General features: G+C 33.9%; 1 protein-coding gene across 1 annotated transcript in view; it reads right to left on the reverse strand.

The window, feature by feature from the left end:
* Positions 1–20282, reverse strand: part of CHM (CHM Rab escort protein) — a 152039-nt gene that overhangs the window by 110931 nt on the left and 20826 nt on the right. Inside the window, exon 2 of the mRNA XM_006217755.4 lies at positions 19275–19341. Within this exon, the coding sequence (XP_006217817.1) occupies positions 19275–19341 (67 nt within the window). The remainder of the gene's footprint in view (positions 1–19274; positions 19342–20282) is intronic.

Consider the following 20282-nt stretch of genomic DNA (forward strand, 5'->3'; position numbering starts at 1 on the left):
CACATAGTAAGTTATGGTCCTCCCCTCTTCCCCTCCCCCTCTTCTCAATGCAAAGTGTGGATACAGAAGAACACACCCACAGGAGCCTCCAGTACCCTTTTCATCAGCAATTACCAGAGTCCAGTGTCAGCCAGGCACAGCTAGGTTTGCTGACAACCCGGAGAAGGTAGAGAGACAAAGAGACAAGACTAGGGACTCTGCTGAGAGAAGGACAGAACTGACAGGTCAAAGGATTGAGGACCACTGAGTCTCTTTTTTCCCTATCCTCTACTTCAGAATAGTCACAGCTCCTAAAATTTAGCTCTCCCTTTGCCATGGAAAGGCAAATCAAACTCCAGTTTCATTAAAGGAAAATAAACGGGATAAATTTGAGAGTTTGAGATTTGCAAATATTAGCTACTATATATAAAAATAGATAAAAAACAAATTCCTTCTGTATAGCACAGGGAACTATATTCAATATCTTATAATAACTTTTAATGAAAAAAAGTAAGAAAACAAACACATGTATGTGTATGTATGACTGGGACATTATGCTGTACACCCAGGATTGATACATTGTAACTGACTATACTTCAATTAAAAAATACATTTTAAAAATTAAAAAAATGGGAAATTAGAGTGATAGGAAGAAGCTTTAAGCTTTATTGCTGTAGATCACTGGGCATCCAGAGGTTAAGCTGATTGATAGTCTTAAAACCCAAGGAGCTGGTGAGGATAGTTGCCATTTTAAAGGAAAAACAAACCAAAACACACACACACACACACACACACACACACACACAAAACAAGGAGGAAGAAAATACAAGAGAAAAAGATTTCTCCTTATTTACATTTCGAAGGAGAACGAATGATAAAGAAATTGTTCAAGAGGAGAAAGGTGGGGGGGATGGAGACGTAGGGGAAAAGATGCGTATGTGCATTCAATTATCTTTGCATGTAGTGTTCTGGGTTTGTGAAAGCTAGCCTCATTCAAGCCCACAGAATAAAATAAGTCAGAGTCAGTAACATCTAGAGAGATGCTAATGTATCATGATTGCTGCAAAGAGCTGTCTCAATCAATCTAGCCTCTGTTTGAGCTCTATGGGAAAAAAAATCCTCCTTATGCAAGAACTGTCATTTGCAAATGAAGCTCCTGTCATACAGATTTCAGTGACCTAAAGGTAAAATGACATTTCTGTTTCAAAACCAGAAAAATTCATGAAATGCTTCCAAGGATTGTTTTTTTCCCATGCTGCCCTCCAAAATAAAGGCTGAACGTAATCCACCAAAGATTCCAAAGTAAAAGCCTTTACTACACTTCATTGTCAGACCTTGCTGGCCATAGGGCAACTTTTTACATGTATCCCACTGGCCCCTCAGGGGGACTCTTCAAGGTCGGCTGTACACTAGGCTCATTTTACAGTTGAGGAAAACAACGTAAGTCACATAACCAGTGATTTATGTAACAGTTTGATCAGCTCTCTTGATCATCAAGCAAGCCCAGGATCTGTTTGTTTTCCAATCCTTCAGCTTATCTCAGTGAAAGAACACAGGTTTTGCAGTCCAATGGACCTGGGTTTAAATCCTGGTTCATCCCCTTAACAGACACGTGACCCTGGACAAGTTATTTCAATTGTCAGAGTTTGTTTCCTCATCTGCAAAAGGAGAGAAACTGTACCTCTTTTAGAGAAATGCAGTAAGAATTAAACAGCTTAATATTTGTAAAGTACCTAACAGAATACCAAGCAAATATTCAGTAAATAGTAGCAATTATTACATCACATTGTTTGTAACAGCATATCCTGAATACTAGATTATGTTAAGCAAGTGAAAATTACTTTCACTCATAAATTAGTGCCACAGACCTCATGACATGTCTTTAACATGGGGGGATACACAAAGGAGAAAGTTCGGATAACACTTGCTTCTTTGATACATTTTTCTCATCCTTATAGGAGATAAGCGTGTGGTTTTCTTTCTTTCACCTAGATAATAGAAGGTAAAAATAAAAACTTTCTTCTAAGTGAGGTTATATGTTCTTTTATTTCTCTCTTTATGGTAGTCTTAAATCTAAAGCCTCTCAAATTCTTATCTTTGAGCTACCTTATTCACATGTGTGAAAGTATTCCAGTATAAGAGAAAGAGCCATGTTTTACTTTTGCCTTAAAGAAAACATAAACAGACCTCAATTTCCACAAACTAAAACCACTAACAAGAAACTTCACAGTGGGAGTAGCTGTTGAATCGATACCGGTTTCTTTTTTTAGGAGCCAATAATCATCGAACATCTATACAGAGTATTTCTGTCCTTTCACTGAAGAAGTAAAGCATCAGATCTAAATTTTTCACCTAATTCTATGTATGTAGAATTAATTTCCAGGGCAGGAAAATATCATAAAACTGATATGACACACAACTGCAGATGCAAATTTCTGAGGTGACTCAGTGAGGTGGAGCTTTATTAAGCCACATACAAAAAAAAAATGCTTTTCATAAGAAGTCGGGTTAATTCTTTCTATAAAAGGGAAATGATGCTAGCTCTCAAAGATCTTCATAGTCCCACATCCCCAGTGAGAAGTCAGTAAGTGGTAACTGTGACCACTACCATTCAAGCCACCCTCTTACAACCAAATCTGAATAGTGTCCTCATTACTCTCTTCTAGCACTACCCTTTTTTTCCTTCATAAGCACAATTTATAATATAAAATTTAAGCACGTTTAATACCTATTTCCCCCTACTAGCATCCAAGGTCATCATGAGGGCAGGAGTCATGATCTACTTTGCTGCTTACCTCTTGATACTCAGTGATTAGCAATACCCAAAATCTCATTCGGTTTTACAACTGGTTTCCAATTATAATGTATGTATTTCTTGAGAAGTGACAACTCTTGACAAATTTTAGTGTCTCCCACCTCAGTACCAAAATGTAACAATCAACTATTGATACAAAGGAAAAGGGGATATCCAAACAATGTCAAGTCAATGGTGAAGAAACAGTGAGCCAGAAACTGTCCTCTGAAATCATGTTCAGCCATAGCTCCACAACACTCAACAAAATGACTGGGATGAATTTTTCCTCATACAAGCCTATTTGATCTCATTTAGTTTTTTTTTTTAACATTTTTTTGAGTTACAGTCATTTTACAATGTTGTGTCAAATTCCAGTGTAGAGCACAATTTTTCAGTTATACATGAACATACATATACTCATTGTCATATTTTTTTTCACTGTGTGATCTCATTTAGTTTTGATCAACTATTTATTTGTTTAAAAAATTGGTTTTTAAAACTTTTTCACTATGAGTACCACAACACATTATTGCTAAATAATATTGTTAGATGTGAAAAGACTGTGCAAATAGATAGACGTGATGATGAGACACTATTATGGCATATTTTCGCCACATCAATTCAGTTCATTTTATCCTTTCATTCCTGCATTCACAAGTTCTCATGAAACTATCTTAAGTCCTCCAGATAGATTATACCGCACCAATAGTGGTCTCTTGGGAGTGGTGTGTAAGAGGAATGACAAGTGTACTTTTCCTGTATATATGTACATGTGCATGTAATATATATATACATTGCCTGAATTTTTATGACAAGTATATGTGTACTTTTTATGCTTAGAGACAAAAAGTTTTTTTAAATAAACAACAAAAAAAGTCTAGAGACAAAATAATTGTTTACTTCTCTTCATCACAATTCCTAAATTCCAACTAGACACAGTTCCTAACTAGAAAAGAAAATCTGTCAGACCAAAGAGGAATCTAGCCCAGAAATTGATAGTCATATAATATTGACACTTGTTCTTAACCTCACAAGATAACGCTATTTAGATTAATATCTTCTTTGGTCAAATTATTAAAGTATAACAATGTTTTAAACTTTTATTAATAATAATATGGTTATTATATAAGACTAAAACATCAACAGCTATATTTATGACATTTATTTGGGTCTACATCATAAACCCACTAAATACTTGATATAATGAGAATTAAAAGAGCTACAACATTGAGTACTCTGTTTTAAAAAAGAGGCTAAGAAAAAAGGAACTTACATTAATTCAGTGAGGAAACATGATTGCTTTTAATTTATTTAGTTTATTTTGTCTCCAAAGTAGTTATGGTAGAAAGTGAAGACTGAAAGGAAACAAAATAAAACTAAACAGCGACATACATGATTAGTAGAAAAGATTGACTGAAGCTGTCTAGATAAAGAATTATTGGTAGAAGTAGACTCTGTTAAAATACAAACTTCTGGTCCTGTTGCATCTCCCTCTAGCAACTTCAAGTTTAGGTAAATGTCAGTCTCTACATTTTGAATTGCAAATTGCTTTTCTAAATCACAACATCTATTCTTGAAATTTCACATGTCGAAGGCTCATTAATATCTAAAGTAAATGTAGTTCTCTAAAAAGAAACACAGATTTTACATTTATTTAGACAGATAACTGGCACACAAAAATAGAGCTCCTTAAATTACAATTTGGCAGAAGTTAATTTAAGTTTAAAATCTGCTTGCAGAAATTTATGACAACACAGCAAGGAAATGACTATTTTAAATGAGGTTAGCTGCTGTTGATAGTGATGATGCTTGGATAGGGTTTACAAATCAACACAGGTTGTACTTAGGGTTTTATAATGGGTCATTTCAGAACCATCAACCATTATCACTTAAATGGTATAAAAATGTAAATAGTGGCAAGAGATTAAAGTACTAAATTGATCTTCAAAAAGTCATGAATAAAATTCACACAAATAAAAAAATGCCAAGTACATTTTTGCCTGCTATTATTTCTATAGCTTTCCTCTCATTTAATATTAAACGCTTTAATGTAAGAAAGACTTTAATCAAACTGAGAAAAATAACGCCACTGAACAATTCGTCAGGATGAGATCATCAGTTCAGGCCACTATTCTACTGACTAACTACATAAAACTTCCTGCAGAAAAAGAGAATTTTATCTAATTCTTTACCATAACATTTAAGTGTACTGAGGCACAGGAGTGACACAAGCTCAATAATTCAAAAAGACTTTGTAAATTTTTAAATCTGAGAAAAAGAAGAAAGGTCATAAGATGATTTTACAAACGTGGCAAAAACTTGGGACAATACCTTTTTTCCAAAAATATTAGATATTTATAAATAAAATCCATATGCATATGGATGTTCACATTTTGCTTATAACAGGAAACTGGAAACAGCCTCCAACACAGCAGTAAAGAACTGGGTTTTAAAAATGGTAGAATGTTCATATAACAAATAATATACAGCTCATTACAATTAACTGAAAAATCATACTTTTAGCTTGTTATTTAAGTAAAAAATAACAATAAAAAAACAAGTACATTTTCCCAGAGATGCAAGGATTTTTCAACATCCATAAATCAATGAATGTGATATACCACATCAACAAATTAAAGAATAAAAACCATATAATCATCTCAATAGTTGCAGAAAAAGCTCTGGACAAAATTCCACATCCATTTATTATTTTAAAAAAAAGCCTCTCCAGAAAGTGGGCATAGAGGGAACATTCCTCAACATAATAAAGGCCATACATGACAAACCCACAGCTAACATCATACTCAACAGTGAAAAGCTGAAAGCATTTCCTCTAAGATCAGGAACAAGACAAAGATGCCCACTCCTGCCACTTTTATTCAACATAGTATTGGAAGTCTTGGCAACAGCAGTCAGAGAAGAAAATAAATAAATAAAAAGTACCCAAATCGGAAAGAAAGACGTAAAACTGTCACTATTTACAGATGACATGATATTATACTATACATAGAAAATCTTAAAGACACCACCAGAAAACTACTAGAGTTCATCAATGAATTGAGTAAAGTAGCAGGATACAAAATACACAGAAATCTGTTACATTTCTATACACTAACAACCAACTAACTACCAGAAAGAGAAATTAAGGAAACATTCCCATTTACCAGCCATCAAACAGAATAAAATATCTAGGAAGAAACCTACTTAGGAGGTAAAAGACCTGTACTCTGAAAATTATAAGACAGTGATGAAAGACATTAAAGAAGACACAAACAGATGAAAAAATATATCATGTTCCTGGATTGGAAGAATCAATATTGTTAAAATGATCATACTACCCAAGGCAATATAAAGATTCAATGCAATCCCTTTCAAAATACCAATGGCATTTTTCACAGAACCAGAATTTTAAAATTTGTATGGAAACACAAAAGATCCCAAATAGCCAAAACAATCTTGAATATGAACAGAGCTGGAGGAATCACACTGACTTCTGACTATACTACAAAGCTACAGTAATCAGACAGTATTTTACTAGCACAAAAACAGACACAGATCAATGGAACAGAACAAAGAACCCAGAAATAAACTCACGTACTTATGGTCAAATAACCTACAACAAAGGAGGCACGAATATACAATGGGGGAAAAGTCTCTTCAATAAGTAGTGCTTGTAAAACTGGACAGTTACATATAAAAGAATGAAATTAGAACATTCTCTAACAGCATATACAAAAATAAACTCAAAATAGATTAAAGATCTAAATGTAAGACCAGAAATGATAAAATATCTAGAGGAAAACATAGGCAGAACACTCTGACATAAATCATAGCATTATTTTTTAGATTTGTCTCCTAAAGCAAAGAAAATAAAAGCAAAAATAACCAAATGCTACCTAATTAAACTTAAAAGCTTTTGTGCAGCAAAGGAAACCATCAACAAAATGAAAATACAACCTAGTGAATGGGATAAAATATTTGCAATTGATATGACTGATAAGAAGTTAATATCCAAAATACATAAACAGCTCATACAACTCAACATCAAAAAACAAAAACAAAAACAAATTAAAACATGGGGAGAGGACCTGAACAGACATTTTTCCAAAGAAGAAATGCAGATGACTAACAGGTAAATGAAAAGGTGCTCAACATCACTGATCATCAGGGAAATGCAAATCAAAACCACAATGAGACAGTATCTCACACTTGACAGAATGACTATCATCAAAAAGAACACAAATAACAAATGTTGGAGATGATGGGGAGAAAAGGGAACCCTCACACTGTTGGTAGGAATGTAAACTGGTGTGGCCAATGTGGAAAACACTATGGAGATTTCTCAAAAAACTAAAAATAGGACTACCATATGATCCAGCAATTCCACTCCTGGATATGTACATGAAAGAAATAAAAACACTAATTCAAAAATACACATGCACCCCCAATGTTCATAGCAGCATTATTTATAATTGCCACGATCTGGGAACAACCTAAGCATCTTATCAACAGATGAATGGATAAAGGAGACGTGGTATATATATATACACAATGGAATACTACTCAGCATTAAAAAGAATGAAATGTTGCCATTTGCAACAACATGGATGGGCTTGGAGGGTATTATGCTAAGTGAAATAAGTCAGAGAAAGACAAATACTACATGATATCACTTATATGTGAAATCTAAAAAATGCAACAAACTAGTGAATATAACAAAAGAGAAACAGACTTACAGAAAACAAACTAGTGGTTACCAATGGGCAGAGGGAAGTAGGGAAGGGCAGTACAGGGGAAGGGGATTAAGAGGTGCAAACTATCATGTATAAAATAAACTACAAAGATATATTATACAACACAGGGAATACAGCCAATGTTTTATAGTAACTATAAATGGAGCATAACCTTTAAAAATTGCAAATCACTATACTGTACACTGGTAACCTATGTAATATTTTTTATGTAATACACCAACTTACTTCAATTTTAAGAAAAAACAATACATCTTCTGTAAGAAAACTTACGTACCTACAGCAGAGACTACCACCTGTCCACCAAAATCCACTGCTCCCCCAAAACTGGATTAGACATGTGGCCATGAAACCAGAGACGTGTTACATGTCTCCATATAACTATAAACTATATGCAGATATATGACTAAGTTTTTGCCCAGGAATAGGAGCAGAAGTGATATATGCCACCCCAGACCCAGGCCTTAAAAGGACAAAGGTCTAACCACACTCCATCTCCTTCATGAAAGCTGAAACCTGGACAAACCTGTGACCACGTTTAGACCATACAAACAAGGAATACCCTAGGGGGCGGTAAAGAAATGGGAGGGAAGGTGCCTGAGTCCTCATGGAGCAGAGCATCTCCCTATTAGCACTGGGACTCTTTCCATTCACTTTAATAACCAACTATTCTTAGTAACTGTTTTTCAAGCCACTATATTTTGGGTCTCTTTATTACGGCCCCTTCTGCTTTTGTTCTAACTAACGCAGTATGGTATATAGAAAAATGTCATAACTAATGTTTCCGACATATATAAAATAAGGGACAAGCAGTATGTTTTTTTTATTTTTGCCTTCAGGATATAGTATACATGTATTACTTCTGTAATAAAAAAAACTTAAAAAGCAGGATTTTCATAAATTTTAAAATATAAACGATTATTTCTTCTCTGATCCTACATTTGCCAGTTTCCCTTAATAGAGAATTCAGCTATTGTACAGGACAGTTAAAGAAGTACATATTTATATGGGCTAAAAATATTCTCTAGAGCAGGGGCCAGCAAACTTTTCCTTTAAAGGGCTTGATAGTAAATATTTCAGGTTTTTCAGGCCATTAGGTTTCTGTCACAACTGCTCAACTCTGCCACTGTATAGCAAAAGCAGACACAGACAATACATAAATGAAAGGGCATGGCTGTGCTCCAATACAACTTTATTCACAAAACAGGCACCTTGCCCTGTGGACCATTGTTTGCCAACCTCTTGTCTAGAGGATAATCCTCGATATATCACATTACAAAGCTTAGATTGTTTCAAAACATTAAAGAAGAGTAACTGACTAGCTTTCATTCTCCACGACTAGAGAAATTTATAGTTTTTAATTTGAAAATCTGAAAACTGAAAAACCAAATGTGTTCTAAGGAAATTTTCTTATCTTATTCTTTCAAGAAATGAAAATGTAAGCTCTCTCGAACCCTAAACTGTCAACAGATGGCATTTAAAAAGTGTCTATCCACAGGTGCTCTGCCAGCTGACAAAGACAAGGTCTTTCATATGCCATGATGATGCCGGGATATGTGCTGTTATTGTTCCAGCTGTGGTGATGAACTGCAAGGGTTAATTTACTTTATCTCTAGTCTCCCCTATAGTCAATGATATACATGTGGCAAGATGGCTAGGTTACAAATTCTGATTATGGACAATATAACTTCCTGGCCCCTTCACATTCATGCACTTTCATATTGAGTCATTTATCCAAAGTGTTTACTAATACCTAGGTACCAAGCATCTAGAGCAGATAAAGTATAGACTAACATGAGACTTTTTGATATTTCCTTTAAACAGCTCTCATGGCTTCAGAGAAAGGTTATGCTGGGGAAGTCAGGAAGATAGCTTACAGTGGTCCTACATAAGGACAAAACGTTGAATTTTCATGTGTAATCTTTTGGGGTTTTTTTTTTTCCTTTTTGGCTTTTTTGCAGGGGGAGTAATTAGGTTTATTTATTTATGTATGTATTTATTTTACTTTAATTTTTAACATAAGTACTGGGGACTGAACCCAGGAGCTTGTACATGCTAAGCACACACTCTACCACTGAGCTATACCCTTCCCTCCATGTGTAACCTTTTAAAATATGGTAAAATATGTATCTTACTCCTTTATATATCCATTTTTCAATGTTTTAAATGGTCTCCATTTAATAGGAAGTATTAGTATTTTAATATATACATACAGATAGATGGATACAGAAATACAGATGTGTAAGTATGAATAGCTTAATACACATTAATGTATTAACTAGCTATGTCCATTGAGAGGGCCTAGAAACAGTAACACCCCAGTAGGAATGCGCACCTTGTACTCAGAGCCTGGTTTCTAAATGCCATTCTCAAATACATGGAGAGAAGCTCATGGATAAGTGGTTGATTCTAGGGCTAGAGCAGGAAAAATACAAGATAAGCCTGCAGCATCTTGCAGGGTCAGAAAGTAAGGACGTGCTCAAAGATTGGACATTTCATAAGGACACAGGAATCAACTGAAAGGAACTCACAATGACCAAAGCTGTAACAATTTGAGCAACAACATAAACAATGGTAGAATTAGATTATAACCCATGGAATAAAATAAATATCCATGAACCCATAGTGAGATAAATAATTTAACAAGTAAATAAATGATGGAGAAGATACAGCTCTTATTTACAGAAGAATTGCAATAAATAAAATGAAGATGGGAAGAAGAAAACAGAAAATACCATCAGGCAGACATTAGCGTACCCTGGGAGAGAGAATTCAAATCTGAGACTATTAACAACAAAATGTAAGTTGGGATCCTGGACCAGATCCTGAAACAGAAAAATAACATTATTGAAAAAAAATCAGTGAAATTCAAATTAGCTTTATAGTTTAGTGGCTAGTATTCCATCAATATTAATTTCTGAGTTTCGATGATGGTATTACGGCTACATAAGATATCGGCATTAGGGGAAGCTGAATAAAGTGTATACAGAAATTGTACTAATTTTGTGAAACTGTACTAATTTTGCAACTTTACTATAAATCTAAAATTTGTTCCAAAAAATCTTAATATTTTAATGCATTTACTGCACTTTAAAGTTTATCAAATTTACACACCAGACAGACACTCCACTGTTTACCCTTTGGCTTCATATGCCACTACAACCCCACCAAGTGCCAGAACACTACTACAATTTGAGAAGCATGGTTCTAACCTATTCAACAGGAGAACTTAATTGAGCAATAAGCAAAAATACAAAGTAATGATGTTCTACTGTATCTAAAAACTACAATTAGTTGGAGTAATTCAATTAATTGGTTTTTAATAAATATATACAGGTATATCAGCAACAAAGTCAGTGTGGTATATTTCAAAACTGTTAGAATAGGAATAAGATCTGAGTTTTAGCCCCAGTCATCTGCTTGACTGTGGGCAAACCTCAACTTTCTCATCAACAGATGACTCCCTTCTAAACTACCATGAATCTACCATGTGCAGACCAGCAAGGATCAATGTTGCACCAAGCATGTATGAGGCAATTCTAAATTCCCACCACTAGAACAGCAGCTTGGCGCATATAAATATTCTTAACATTTATATATTTATCAAATATTTATTTAGGGACTGCTATACTCCAGGGCTCTTAGGCACTAGGGATATAAAGATGACTAAGGCATGATCTCTGATGTCTAAGAATCTAATAGGGCCAAGAGATCTATAACAGTAATAATACCACATGAAAAAAGTTACATTTCAAAAATGTACAGAATACTTAAAAGTACAGGTAATTAGAAAAATTAATATTACTTGGTGTATCAAGGAAGACATCACTAGAAAGTGATATATTAACTATGTCCTAAAGGAGGAGTAAGAACTCTTCACATAAATAGGGGCCAGCATGAAAAATGGCATAAAGATATGAGGGAATATGTATGTTTTCAGAAAGTACATGGTGGGATGCTGCTGAAGCAGGTTATAAGTAGAAGAGAAAAATTCTCTGAGAATTTACAACTGCAAACTTGAACCATAGTAAGGAGAGGAAAGCAGGGAGGGGCAGGTGATTATGCATACTACTCGCATACACCAGAAACCCTCAGGCCTAGAAACTAACATAAAAATTGCTTTGAGCCAGTGTAGTAGACAGAATAATGGTTTCCCAAAGATGTTCACATCCTAATCCCCAGAAGCTGTGAATAATTTATCTTATATGGCAAAAGGGACTTTGCTAATATGAATAAATTAAGGATCCTGAGATGGGAAAATACCCTACATTATCCAGGTGGGCCCCAAAGTAAACACAAAGTTCCTTATGACAGAGGCAAGAAGGTCAAAGGCAGAAAAACAACATGGCATGACAGAGGTTGAAGTGAGTTTCTTGAAGGCGGAAGAAGGGGCTATGAGCCAAGGAATGCAGGTGGCCTTCAGAAGCCAGAAAAGATAAGGAAAAAGATGCTCCCCTGAATCCTCCAAAGGTAATGGAGCACTCACTGCCTGCCTATACCTTGATTTCAGACCCGTAAGATTCATTTCATACTTCTGATGTGCAGAATTGTAAAAGAATAAATTTGTGGTGCATTAAGCTACTACATTTGTGGTAATCTGTTATAGCAGCAATAGGAAACTAACATAGTCAGTGATAGCACTGGGTGACCAGACAAAAGAAAATGCAAAACCACTTGGTACAAAAATACCCCCTCAACCAGGTCACACAGGATTCCCACAGATAAAGTCCCACTTAAGAAAAACTGGAAATTATGTAAACATTTTAGGGAGAAAAAAAGATGACTACTGACCGTGAAAATGGAAAGAAAATGACAAACAGCAGTATTAAACCTCAAAGAACTTCATGTAATAGAAGTATGTGATAAATATTTTTTAAATGTATTAATTGAAACACAAGGAAAGAATATTGATGGCTTTAAAAAATAACCCAACAGGACTTCTAGAAATGAACGTCATTGAAGGAAATGAGAGCTAGGTTAAACAGAAAATTAGACACATCTGAAGATAGAATTAATGAATTAGAAAAGAAGTCTGCAAATATTTTCTATAAAGGGCCAGAGAGTAAATTTTTAGGCTTTGTGGGCCATGCAGTTTTATTGCAGCTACTGAACTCTGCCTTTGCAGTGTGAAAGCAGCCACAGTCAATATGTAAACTTGTGTAAGTATGTAAGCATGATTGTGTTCCACTAAGACTTTATTAAAAAAAAAAGTGGCTGACCTGTGGGTTCCACAGTTAGTAACCCCAGAACTAGAAGATGAAGTTGAGAAAACAATCCAGAATGCAGTATCAAAAGGTTAAAAAGATGAAAAATATGAAAGACGTTAAGAGGCATAAAAGATAGAACAAGAAGGGACAATATATAAGAGAAATTCCAAAAGAGAAAGAATGTTTGAAGAAACAGTTGAGAGTTTTCCCAACAAAAGACATAAATCATCTGATTTAAAGAAGCAAAACAAGTTCTGTACAGGATAAAGAGAAACAAAATGCACACCTCAACAAAGAGTAAGATTATGTAGCTATAAAACAAAGAATATTAAAGCAATCAGAAAGAAAAGAGACTTCATCTACCAAAGAATATTTCTCAACAACAAACGAAGACAGAGGACAAAGTGCTGAGAGAAAATCACCCTCAATGTGTAATCATAGAACCAACTATATTATAATTTGAGATTGAGAGTGAAATAAAGTCATTGATAGACAGCAACAGAGCTTACTACTAACAGATTAAGGTTGAAAGAACTTCAGGAAGCAGGATATTGACCCCAGAATGAAAAGTAAGCAAAAAAACGACTGGTATGGGCATTTCTGAACAAGCATTGATTATAAAAAGAACAAAATAACAACAATAACCAAAAGGAGTTATTGTAAGATCAAAATACCACCAAAATGCTAGATAACAATAAACATGAGAAGCGTGGCCATTGCATTGCTTGAGAAGAGTAAATACTTTGATTGTCTTGAAAGTTTAATTTGAATATATATGTGAAAAATTTAAGGCTATTCTAATCTTAAGGAATAGAAATTTCATCTGTAACTCCAGACCAGTTCTGGGGAGGGAAAAAGAGTGTAAACATATCCCTATTCAATAAAAGGCAGAAAGCTGAGAGAAGAAAAGCACAGAAAAAGAAAGGTAAAGAGAAAGTATGATATAAGATGGTAGAAATACATCCAAATATTAGTGAATCACAGTAAATATAAACGGACCAAATTCAGTTAAAAGACAAACTGCCAGACTGAATTAAAACAATAAAATCTACTTATATGCTATTTGTTAGAGGCATATCTATAACATAATGACACAGAGAGATAGAAAATAAAAGGGCAGAGGAGATATATTAAGGGGAAAAAACTAAGGAAACCTGGTATCATTATATAATGCGATAAAAAACAGACTTTAAGGCAAAAAACATTATCAGGGACAAAACATAAAAGTAAACTACATAAGGATATCATAGTTCTAAATCTACATACCTTTATGAATATAAACTCCGAATACATAAAGCAAAAATTAATAGAATTATAAAGGAAAACAAGAATGCCACAATCAGTAAAGTAGATTTTTAATAAACACCTCCACAATTAATAGATCAATAACAGAAAATCTGAACCAGCAAAATTAAGAAGCTTGATCTAATGAACAGATGGAACTCCATATCTAACAACTGGTAAAAACATTATTTTTAAGTCACAGAGTCATAGTTCCAAGTCATAAAGCAATTCTCAAAAATACTAAAGAATTTATATTATGCAGAGCTAATTATTTGATAATAATGTAATTAGATTAGAAATCAATTACCAAAAAAAGATAAAGTTAAAAATATATTTGGTTTGAATGTAAGAACTCTCAAAACTCAACAGGAAAACAAACAATCCAATTAGAAAATAATGTAAAGTCATGAAGACATTTTATCAAAGAGGATGTACACATAGCAAATAAGCACATGAAATATGTCCAACATCATTAAACATTAGGGAAGTGTGAATTAAAACTACAATGAGATATTACTACACATCAATCAGAACTGCACCCCCTCCTTGCAAAACAGAGTTCACAACACCAAGTGCTGACAAAAATGCAGAGAAACAGGATCACCCGTACATCACTAGTGTGAACATAAAACAGTATAGGCACTCCAGAAAATAGTTTGGATTTCTTAAAAAACCAAACCTGCCATTACCATATGATCCAGCAATTGCGGTCCTAAGCATTCATCCCTGAGAAATAAAAATTTATGTTCATACACACAGAAACCTACAGATGAATGTTAACATAGCAGTTTTATTTGTAATAGCCAAAAACTGAAATCAGTCCAAATTCCCTTCAACAGGTAAATGGTTAAACAATGATACACACACAGTATAGAACACCATTCAGTAATAAAAAGGAACAAACTGTCGATACAAGCAATAACCTTTATGAATCTCCAAGGGAATTATGTTGTGTGAAAAAAGCCAAAGCCAAAAAGGTGCATACTGTACAGTTCCATTCTCAAAGTGATGAAATTATAGAGCTGGGGTTAGAAATAAGGGAGGCAGAGGAGGGAAGTGGGTATGGATATAAAAAGGCAACACAAGGGCTCCTTGATGTTAGAACTGCCCAGTATCTTGTAACTTTCTACTCTGAATGGATTACACACATGATAAAAATATACACATTTTTCTGCAATGTCCTTCTCTACAGAGCATATTGCAGGACATATAAAAGGTAACAGTAATTATTTCCAGGAGGCGAGACTGGGGGTAGAAAAGGAAGGTGGGTTGCAGGCAGAAAGAATGAAGAGGCACACTAGAATTTTTTTACTTTCTCATTTGCAAGTTTTGTCACTAGTATTCAAAATTATAAATTCAGTAAGATAGTGAAATAAAAAATACATCTTGATATCTAAAAACATACCTCTAAATAACCAATGGATCAAAGAAGAAGTTATAATACTTAAAACTTACAGAAGACAGCTAATGCGACCCTAAGAGGAATTAGAATTATATATGATATTAAACAAAAAGGAAGGCTTAAATATAAAGAACTAAGAATTCAATTCGAGACATTAGAAAAAGAACAAGAGTGATTCCAAGTCAAAGAAAGTAAAGGAAGGAAATAATTAAGATAAACACAGATGTTAACTAGATAGAAAACAAAGATACCACAGAAAGATACAACAAAGCAAAAGCTGGTTCTTTGAAAAGACTAGGAAAATAGACAAATCTTTACCAAGACAGACCAATGAGAAAGAAACAGAAAAAAAGGCACAAATAATATTAAGAATTCAGATCAAATGTATAATTACAGCCATGGCAGAGTAGAGGGCGCAAAGGAAAGATGCATGTGTGATGCAATTACAAAAGAGAAAGAGGCCAAATACTGGGCGCCGTAGTGAAAAACAAACCAATTTGGAGGACTTTGGAGTAGCTCAATGATAAATCATGGTGGAATGAACTGGAAGGGTGGAGATGGAGAAAACTGGTTAGTTTTGGGTTATGTTTTGCAAGTAGAGATGACAGAATATGTTGAAGGATTTAATATGGGTTTGGGGGAAGACATAAAGATGATAAAGATAATTATTAGGATAAAAAGCAATACTCCCTACCTTAGCATACAGGCCTTCACCATATGGCTCCATTCTAATTGTAGTTTAAACTTTCATTAAGCCAACTCACTTAGCCAACCCTTCAGTCATACTAAATTTCTCACCATTCACCTAGTATGTCATCTGTCTGGAATGTTTTAACTCCTCATTAAACTCTCATTCATCTTTCAAGGCTCAGCTCAAAGGTCATCTCTATGACACTCTGCACAAATCTCCAGGCATGATTGGTCACTACTTTATCTGGCTTTGCTTGTTTGTATCTAGTAGTAATAGCAGCAGCAGTATTGTTAGAGTAATAGAAGTTAACATTTACTGAGGGCTTACTATGTTTCAGGCACTGTTATAAATCTATCACATAGATTATTCAATCCTATAAACAATCTTATAAATTAAGTACTATTATCATGCACTTTATATCAAGAAACTGAGGTGTAGAAGGCTAAATAACTTGTCAAAGATTACACACCTCCTAAGTGAAGAAAATCAGGATTTGAACCCAGGCATTCTGGCTTTAAAGCCCATACACAAATTCCCAGTGGAGCCTAAGCATGGCAAGTTGGTTGGAATGTAAAACGTACAGCTGCTATGGAAAATAATATGGCAGTCCCCCCTCACCAAATTAAAAATAGAATTACTATATGAGCTAGAAATCTCAATTCTGGGTATATATCCAAAAGAACTGAAAGCAGGTTCTTGAAGATATATTTGCACATCCATGTTCACAGCAGCATTATTCACTATAGTCAAGAGTTAGAAGCAAGCCAAATGTGTATCAAGAGATGAATGGAGGGGAGGAGGGTACAGCTCAATGGTAGAGTGCATTCCTAGCATGCATGAGGTCCTGGGTTCAATCCCCAGTACCCTCATTAATCAATCAATCAATCAATCAAATTCTGCTCCCCTCCCAAAAAAAGAGAGAGAGATGAATGGACATGGTATATACATACAATAGAATATTTTTCAGTCCTAAAAAGGAAGAAAATTCTGACACACGATACAAATGGATAAGCCTTGAAGACATCATACTGACTGAAGTAAGCCAGTCACAAAGACAAATAATGTATGATTCCAATTATATGAGGTACCCAGAGAAGTAAAATTCACGGAGACAGAAAGCAGAAGAGTGGTTGCCAGGGGCTGCTGGGAGGAGGAATGGGGAGTTATTTTATTGTTTAATGGGTACAGAGTTTCCATTTTGTAATATTAAAAAAGTTTGGGAGACCTGCTACACAACACTATGAACATACTTAACACTACTGAACTGTATATGCTTAGAAATAGTTACAATGGCAAATTTTATATTATGTTGTTTTTTACCACAATTTAAAAGTTATTTTTTAAAAAAAGCATGGAAGGTATGTCCATGGAACAGAGATATATGATACTACTGTAGGTGTAAAGCAGAAATGAAAGGGCGAGGGAAGACTGAGTCTAGGAAGAACCATAAATGCTAAAATGAATAAAAATGGGAAAATATTTAAACTTGGCCTAGAGCAGGAAAACGTCTTTTAAATCAATACCTAGATGTATCTAAACTCTCAACAGCTACCAAGCCTGAGGATCTAAAACAGAAGACAAAAGTTTCGCCACTTTGAAATACTATTTAGCAAGATATAAGTTCTTAAGGCAACCACAATATCCAGCCTTTCTAATCCACTCACTGTTAACTGAAGTTAGATTTAGCTTCTTATATTCCTAATCAAAATTTATTTTGGAATATCAGTAAACCCTACGTGATTTATAAATGTTCTTCATTCTGGAAAGATTTCAGGTTTTAGAATAAGAAAACACAAAACTAATTCCAATTTACAATTAGACACACACTAGCTAGGTAAAGTTAGAAAAATGAATTAACCTCTCTATGCCTCGCATCCCCCATTTGTTAAATTGGGATAATCTAACTCACTTGGCTGTAATAGCAATTAAATTACATAACATGTATAAAGAAACTGATATGAGAAGTAGTTTACAGTGTCAGCACAACAAATAACTTGGGAAAATTAAGATTGTATTTTCAATTTTAGGTTAAGTAACATTATCAGAAATCAATTAGAATTTATTTATTTATTAAGCCTTTTAAAGCACACCGAAAGCTAGCACCTCAGCTTTAAAGGGGAGATTTTTCAGCACGTGATTTCCATATGTCAAAAAGACTGAATTCAGACATTAACATGCATACAATGGTTACACACACAATAGTGAAAGAGAATTCCAAGGGCAGGGCTCAAACAAGCAGAAACTAATTTAATTTAGAAATTTCATTCAATAACTGAGGAGTTAATGTGCTTCCAAAATAAATTTAGAAAGGGTTAAATGTAAATGAACTAATACCACTTTTTTAATTCCTCCATATTTATACTGGGATAATATACGAGAAGGCACTATAAACTGTAACAAATCTAGTTATCCTTGTATTCTGGAGTTTTGAAAAACATTGCAGCTAATACAATTTTGCAGAAAATACAAAGTCATCTCTTCTTCTTTCTTTTCTACTTCTATATAATGAACAATTAAAGTGCCAAAATGCAATGGTCAAAAGCACTAAACAGACAAGTGGAAAGTTAGGGGTTTGTTTCAGGAGGACGCGGTAATGGGAAGATTTATGCTTTACCTGAAACTTGAATTTTCCACTGACTTCCTTGATTTAAAAAATCATCACATTTTAAGGGAAAAGCAAAATTCTAGGTATTTCTCACAGTTAATATTTTTCTAATAGTTTAAATTTTGTTAAAATAGTCAAAATTTCTTAAATTTTAAGAAAACCACATATTCTGAATCTATTAGGTGATTTTTTTTCAACAATCAAATGTGAAGCCTAAAATACAACAGCATATACAGGTTACATACACCCACACATGTATATAGTTAAAAGGACAGGTGTGAGACTTCCAAGCCTCTTTGAGAATTATTTATCATCGAAAAACCTAAGTCACTCATGTGAAAAATAAAGTTATGGTATATTTGGTTCATTCTCAAAGGAAACAGATCACTATTTCATATAGTATAATAGCAAAATCTGTACATTACATATTTCACAAATTTTTGGTGAAAATTAATTCCAATAATTTGTCTAACTTAAAAAGACATATGTATGTACACACATGTGTGTATATTTAAATTTTAATACTTAGGAAGTATTCAGTGCTACCATTGATAAACTTACGAATCAACATGCAGAACCCTCTGGCCACTTCTTGAACATGCAGCCGCAATGATGGATTCAGGCAAACCTATAAAAACATACACCTATATCATTTAGAATGTAGAAATATATATATATATATATATATAGTATATATATAAAAACACAAAAATGTTCAATTCATGTCCTCACTGTATAAAAGAGTTTCACAAAAGAGGCTCATTCTTGTACTCAAAATGATAAAGTTTATATTATCACACTGTTGAATGATGGTTCTTAAACATAAACTAGTAATACTGAAAATTTGTTTTATGTGGAAGAGAGAGTTTTTAAAAAGCAAGTACTTAAATTCTTTTTATCTGCCAATCATCATAAATGAGCAACTGTCACAATATTGTTCATATAGCACTTCATTTATTTACTTTGAAACTACGTTCGCCCACTAGCTCATCTGAGTCTCCCAAATGCACCGAGAAAGAAGGATTTGCATACACATTTTAAAGGTGAAGAAGAAATGGGGATGCAAGTAGGTTAACCTGTTGCCCAATGCTTTAAAAAAAAAAGTTCTAGAGGTGAAATTTGAACGCAAATCTAACTCCAAAGCCACAGTGCCTCTTACGGTAAACAGCATACAATTTTCAGTTTAAGCAGTAAGTTAGCTAATATAAAAAGAGGCTATTTACATGATATATTATTTTACTTCTGGTTAATACAGCAGTTTGAAAAAAACTGTTCACTATTTTGGAATCAAATTAAGCCACGCTATAAAGTTTGTTATCATAAAAGGAAATATATATTACTACTACCAGTATCAAAAATAAAATTACCAAAGATAATGATTTTATAATTTAAAAAATCAGGTGCTCAGCTACATCAGCTAGTTAACACCCTATGTTGTAAATTCAAAAATTTTCCATAACTTTTTACCATAAGAGCTACTATCATTTCAACAGAGGCTATTAAATCTTTTATATCAATCAGACAAACAAAGCATGTTTTGAAAGTTTAGTGTAATTCTATAGTGCTGCT

The sequence above is a fragment of the Vicugna pacos genome, chromosome X (assembly GCF_048564905.1).
Source record: "Vicugna pacos chromosome X, VicPac4, whole genome shotgun sequence".
NCBI lineage: Eukaryota > Metazoa > Chordata > Mammalia > Artiodactyla > Camelidae > Vicugna > Vicugna pacos.